At 32.8% G+C, this 7288-nt stretch overlaps 1 protein-coding gene across 1 annotated transcript; it reads right to left on the bottom strand.

Annotated features, from left to right (window-relative positions):
• Positions 1–6681, bottom strand: LOC108729881 (uncharacterized). The gene is made up of 22 exons (XM_018459229.1): positions 6607–6681; positions 6348–6543; positions 6079–6231; positions 5750–5997; positions 4746–4922; positions 4576–4676; positions 4363–4502; positions 4166–4269; positions 3898–4061; positions 3683–3806; positions 3479–3583; positions 3243–3386; positions 2902–3087; positions 2694–2827; positions 2435–2583; positions 2002–2180; positions 1780–1926; positions 1305–1435; positions 1097–1217; positions 839–988; positions 370–469; positions 1–184 (listed from the first exon to the last, which is right to left on the bottom strand). The coding sequence occupies exons 1-22, from the start codon at positions 6679–6681 to the stop codon at positions 78–80; spliced, it is 3135 nt and encodes a 1044-aa protein (XP_018314731.1). The 3' UTR covers positions 1–77.
• Positions 6682–7288: the final 607 nt, after the last annotated feature.

Raw genomic sequence — 7288 nt, 5'->3', positions numbered from 1 at the left:
AAAGAAGAAATACTTATTTCATTGTTACATATAAATGATAGACAGCAAGTAAAATTAGAAAAACTGCCACATCGACATTATCTGCTGGGTTGTTGAATCCAATATCCCCAAGTAGCGAAATATTCGTCATTCTCTTCCTGCGTTGGACCGCGAAACACCTTTATTTTGACCCGCGGAACATCATCTGCAAACAAGTAGTAACTGCACAGTTTTTTGATAGCGTTATTCGAATACCGCGATATTATTATCTTACATTTTCTTTCTCTGTAATTCGAATTACTTCTGCATGAAGATTACGAGAGCAGTATAAATTTAAATGTTTCCGTAGTTACAAATAATTATCGATAATGATATCGTCTGCTGTATTACCTTTTTTTAAAGCTAAATGACGCATTGCACTGCTTGACTCATTGCAGCTAACCATCGTAAATATCGCTACATCAAGCAGACAAAGTACAACAAGAATGCACTGTAAGAAAATATTGATTCTTTGATTATTTAATCGAATATTTTTCTATCGCGTAATATTGCGCAACGAAGTCTAGCTGGATAGAACGCAAATCTATAAATATATTTCACTAGATTACAGTCTGACTCACCGTCAATCTCATCGTGATTGTGGAGCTAACTGTAATAAATTTCTGGCTCAAAGACTGGAATTTTATATGCTACAGCATCCGTGGCATCTAGAGCATGACCGATCCCGATTTTCCATCTCGCGGTTTGAGGGACCGTTTCTCTAGAGAGAAAGCCGTATTGTCCTGCAAAGGTGAAGGTGACACGTCACAAAGACGGTGACAAGAACGCAACGTTACTTCTTTTTTTATAGGCTTTTTACTTGGGCGATTTGTTCGTAACACTGAGCGAATTCGTCATCACGTTGTAAAGACATGTTTAACAGACATAGATATTTCCAAACAATCGCGTTACGATTGTCGATCTGGTTCGCCTCCGATAAAGCCGCTTCGGCTTCCGTGAATCGTTGCAGCTGAGGCAATTTTCATATGTAAAAGCGATTTTTGCGTGTGGAAGAATAATTTTGACATAGAAGTTTTTATTAAAAATTGTTCTTTCTTTTTAACTTTATTTAATTCACCTCAAAAAAGGCGATTCCTGCGCCAAGCCACGTTTCTGCCGTCGGTGAAGTTCTGCATGCGGTGAGGAATACTTTTAATCCACATTCGTAATCACCGGCGTTTTCGTAATACAGTCCCATTCTAATATCGTAATGTTGTTATAAATAAATCGATTCTACTTTTTTCCCTCTCAATCGTTTCGTCCAATATCGAGACAAATGATTTTACCTTGTTTGCACGAGATGCAAATCATCCGGCCTGTTGAACATTGAATTAGCGAACTCGTAGTAATGAATGGCATCTGCGAAATTACCCTCTTGAAAATGACAGTGTCCCATTAAACTATCTATAGAGTAATCCTGAGCAGAAGGAACATATTTGAGATTTCAATATGATACAGGCAAATTAATTTTGTACGATATTTATATAATTAATCAGTTAGAGACATAATGAATTATATCTTTTTTAATTAATTATTTAGTAATCAGTTATTAATCATTATAGAATTATCTTTATATAATTATATAATTAATTTTACACATTTAATAATATTAGATAATTAATCTATTTATTTAAAGTTATCTATATTTATCTCTTATCTAAGTATTTAATTTACATTTTGCAGTTCGTAATTGAGAAACTATAATTGTGGTCGATGTATTTAAGTATTTAATAATAATGCAAATGGCAAATGCAAACGAACCAGTCCATAAATACTTTTGGCTTCTTTCAAGTGCAATAAAGCTTCTTCGTATTGCTTCGATAAGTAACATCGCACGGCTAAATAATATAGAACATGGGTGGATCTACCTGCTCGAGACATTTCTTTCTCCAACGCTAAGTCAGCAAACTACACAAACGCAAATCATGACAGCATAATTTGCACGTTCTTACGTAAGATGTATTTTAAATGCAGACATATTACGTCGCAGAAATGCAGTTTTAGTAGGAGTGTGGCTGTTATCATAAACACGTTGTCTCGTGGACAGTGAATCATTGTCCAAGCGAGAGGATCTTTGCTCGAGATCTCCGTCTCTTTTTTATCCGCGTCGAGATCTCCGTTTCTCATGCATTCTTCAGCTATTCGTAACGCAAAATCTATTCCTGTTAAAAAAAAATTTTTCTCATACATTCTAATCTTATCTTTGCCTAACACGGAGATATCAAGGCCTGAGCGATAGAAGATGCTATAATGAGAAATACATAAAGAAAAGTCTATATAAAGAAGATTATGAAGACCGGTATTCACACCTCGCGCAAAATAGATCGCTTTTCATCATTTTTTTTACATTTTTAGACATTTCTTCAAGTTTTTCTCGATATAGCACCTTCTCAGGCGTCGATATGAGTTGTTATACCTGGGCTGTAATTTGTGCGGGTGTAAAAAAGATGTAAGATAATCCATCCTTCAACAAATCGAGGATAAAAATCAGTAACAGCTCTCAGAAAGATTTCTGCTTCTCGATAACTTTGATCTTCCGCGAGAATCAATCCGAACGTCAATAAACTTCGGAGAAAAACATTTATTATATGAAATTATTTAAGAATCTATCGCGTCTTCCTTCCTTCCTGAGTTCAATTAGAAAAGTACACTTGCGTATTTATATTTTTACATACGCGAATTTATCTCGTTTGTTCAAAAGAATCGCTTCACGGCAACTCTCCCTTGCGCGCTCTGCATCGCTAATTTTTAAGAGAAAAATTGCATATTTGGTCCACGCTTCGGCATCATTTTTATCTGCCGCGATTGCCTGTGAAAAAGATTATGAGTATAATAACACATTCAATATGACATTTTCTTAATACAGATGATTGAATTATGTACAGCCTGATAATGTCGTCTTGCATCATCTACATGACCTAATTCGTAAGCCTCTTCAGCGTAGAAGAATAATTTTTTAGGTATTGCAATGCTCGGCGAATCGTCGTCCTCAAGGCGGCTTTCAACGATCTTGTTAATGGCCAGATGCATTTGTTCGACAAGATATGTGTATACAGATGCTACAAAATTCTGCACATAAATCGTAGCTCGCCAGAGCTTTTAGTTATTTTCAATTATGTCTAAATAAATTTCTGAATATAAATCCATAATATATTTGAAAGATGCGTACGTTTCATATAATATATAATAATAATAATTTTTAAATAATAAATATATTTTTAGACCTGGCTGTCAATGGAGTGTACGGTATTCAGGTTTGTCTTGAATTTTTGATCCAGCAACGTGATCACTTTTAGCTTCAAAGTACTGCGTATGTTTAAGTACGTGCCAGTTTTATATAGATATTGTGTAAAACAAGTTAGCTCATCCTGAAAATTATTGTAACAAGCATTGAACATTATTGTAACACGAACGCGCAACGCAATAATTCCTCGTATCTCACTGTAGGAATTAATTTTACCTCTTCAGGAGCGAAACAGTACTTCGTTTTATCCACCTTTTCAGAATCACCTTCCTGATCTTTTAATGCGGATAACGTTTCCCGCTTTTTTTCGTCACGAAAATCCTAGTACAAAATATATATTTCTGATATAACCAATATGACAATATATTTCAATTTATGATATTAAATTATATTTTACGTAAGAATTTTATTTATTGATACCCTGTAGCTTTCCGTAATAATCTCCACTATTTTCCGAATACAAGTTGCGTATTGCTGCTCCGCTAAATCGAGAGAATAAACGTAATGCGACTTAGTTACTTTCGGCTTCATCATCTCCTCGATTCTAATAAAATTAATTATTCAAGATAAATTTTGGTATAATTTTTAATAACTAAACACTATGGTACTTTTTATTGTGATGATTATGAACTTACATGTCTGAAAAGTCATTTTCAAGTCTACAGGGGACAAGTGGATAAAAAAGCTCGACCTCGATTATGACAAACACAGGTTCGCCAGTCTCCGAAATTAACGGGGTACTTTGTGTTATTTCGATACCCATCTGAATCAAATATTCGAAATCCAATTTGAAGAAACCCTTTTAATTAATGCTGATTTTTTTAAGTATTGCATATACGGAATGTTACAAATACTAAATGAATTTGCATGAAATTCTAAATATTGTATATATATCATGTCAACCTTCTTTGATTCTGTATAGAAAATATCTTTTTCCAAACCAGTCTTCTCAGCTATACTCGATGCATCATACGTGTACAATTGCGCAATTACATGAGTGCTTTTTACTGCAGAAAATGTTTATAAAGGAGAAAATATTAAGCTTTTCAATAACAATATGATTATTTATCATGTATTAAAATGAATTTGTTCGCGCTTACTTCCCGGAAAAACAAGCTCTGATAAATCGACGTAACACTGAAAAAGTTGACATTTACTCAATTCTTCTTCGTTTTGTTTAAGGTTGCTCTTTTCCGCACTCTTTTTGCTTACCATAAATTTAAATGGCCAATATTTATACCTTTAAATATAATTATGATATTTAACATGAATTCTTCGATCTTTATACGAGAGAGATTTTAATGGACATGTACTTGACAAGATGCTTCTTCATCATTTCGCTTCCCACATCACGCAATATGCTGCGATTCATAAAGTTCCACTCGATTCTAGGTTCGTCTTGACATATTTTCTTCTGCAAATTACGCATTATTCCGCGCTTTATCGTACAGTTTTAGATCAAATTGCAAAATGTCGTGTCTACCTGTAAGTCGAATTCTACGTCGAGCATATTTTTTATATGTGCGTAATCGTAGTCGAGTTTCCACTTCGACAATCTGGCGCGACTCTTTAACTTTGATAAGCTTCGCCATCGTTTGGTTCTTTCTAAATCGCGGTATTTTGTCCATTTACCGTCTTCGAATATTACATTTTCCGGAAGCTGCGATAAAGAGTATCGGTTTTGTTTATACAATTGTGATTAATTTTATTTTGCATAAATATTTTTGTTTTATCGAATTAACACAGAAAATTCATCTAAAACTCTGTTAATCCGAATCTAAATCTAAAAAAAATAAATTTTAATTGACTTATATTATATATGTATAATCCAATTTATATAGAAATGCAATCCTCTAAATTACATGTATTTTTTTTAACATTGCAGTCACATTCTTAGAACTCTGATACTCACATTTATCTTTATAGACATGATATACGAGTCAATTCTAAGAATCCTTCCTATTCACGTTTTATTGCCTACTCCACATGCAGTTCGTCATTTTTATAAAACTATTCTTTCTTTCGTTTTTAAAATCTTTATATACAGGGTAGGTCATTTTAATCAATACACTCGAATATCTCGTTTGGTAAGCAAGATAGCGAAAAATGTTTCAGACCAAAGTTATATGGCTTTGAGGGGAACATAAGATGGTATCATTAGTTTGACCTTGAATAGTTGCTTGAAGATCACATGAAGGTTATTTTTCTAAAACTGGTTACTGGTCTAAAACATTTTTCACTATTTTGTTTACCTGACGAGATATTCGCGTGTATTGATTAAAATGGCCTATCCTGTATAATATGAGAAATGCAAAGAACAGTATATTATCATCAAAATATTATTATCAGTTTTTTTTTAATTTAATATATTATATTATACAAGAAAAGTAAAGAAAGAATGTTTTTAAATAAAATAAATTGATCTAAAAATTATAACTAAAATTTCTATTGTCGTTGGCTAAATAATTATTGAAAACAATAAGATACCTCATTGTCAACATATATTATCGTGCCTCCTTTATAATCCGCATCTTCGGTAAAAAAAATCGGTGGATTGTAGATACTTTCCACTGTAACACTCAGGAAATTAATTTCTGCTTGAGAAGGAAATATCTCTCCTCCATCGTATATTACTGTCGCGTTTAACAAAGGAAGATTTTGCCACGAGACCGCATTGCCATCAAACGAAAGATGTGGCATTTGCACTATTAATCTTTCAACGAGCAATTTTTCACCTGGTGGTCAAGGTTGTTAGAATTATTTTAAGTGCAGTATCTCGACTTCGCTTTCTCCATGTCGACGTGATAAATCGTTACCTAGCAATATCGGCATTAGATCGAGAGTGCAAAAACCAATTACGTTTGTTGATATTTGCTGTGGAAAGATCACTGCTACTTTCTGCTTGGATTCCGTAACTGATCTGCCGGAATCAGACATATGTTGATCTTGGACATCACTTATTACCTTTACTGCAATGATTTATCGCAATCGGAATAATTATTAACTTACTATACGATACAATTATGAATTATTTATTGATATGCATGCAAATGCGTCGTTATGTGGAAGAGCTTAAGTTCTTTACTTAAAATCGGCGTTGATACGATTCGATCCATGCTATTGCGATCATTAACTATAAATAAAAATTCGACCCCGAAATTGACGTCATAAATTTGTGGCGGTTCCTTGAAACCCGGATCGATAATGAGAGGAGTACTTTCTCCGAGCACTACGTCATTATGTATCACGATAAACGATATGCCAGTCTCTTCTTTCACCGTCTGTCTTACAAACAAATTTTCTCATGATTATGCCATAGTTGAATAATACGAAAAAAAACTTACAATGTTTTCAATGGAATCTACAACTATTTTTATGGTCCTTTTAATTGGTTCATCTTGAATCAAAGATTCTTCCATTTTTATATATGGAGGTATTTGGATATAATATTGAAAATATATTTTTCTGATGATTTTTTTAAACGATGAAAGAGCTTAACATTTTGATATTGTGAGTTTAATAAAATAACCTTCATGTACTTTAATAATAATGAAGACGATAGTCGCGATTTTATTTTCAATTGTTTACTGATGCTGACTTCGAGTCAAGGAATCGTTTTATTTTGAATAATGTAGGTAAAATACATTTTCTGAATCATGATATCATGCATTAAAATTTCGTCGTGAATAAAAAGGTCAATCTAGTATAACAATAGTAATTTTATTTATCAATAGTATGTGTATGTGCCTTCAATAATAAGCAGATATTTTCGTATAAAACGATATATATATGCATATAAATTATTATTTATATAAATATGAGTTAATTTCTGATATACGATGTTAAAGGTCAGTTTATATATCGGAGTCGAATAATTGAACGAACTCTTTCTATATAATTTTTTTCATAAACATATTCTAAACTTTCAGCACCTGACGTTCGTGTTCTATAAAATTTATAGACGCTCTCTGATATATTTTTTCTCTTATATTTCCGAGAGTCCAAAATACATTAGAGAGTAACAAT

The sequence above is a fragment of the Mycetomoellerius zeteki genome, unplaced genomic scaffold, assembly GCF_001594055.1.
Source record: "Mycetomoellerius zeteki isolate Tzet28-1 unplaced genomic scaffold, Tzet1.0 scaffold119, whole genome shotgun sequence".
NCBI classification, from domain to species: domain Eukaryota; kingdom Metazoa; phylum Arthropoda; class Insecta; order Hymenoptera; family Formicidae; genus Mycetomoellerius; species Mycetomoellerius zeteki.
This window is presented reverse-complemented; position numbering and strand designations above follow the sequence as displayed.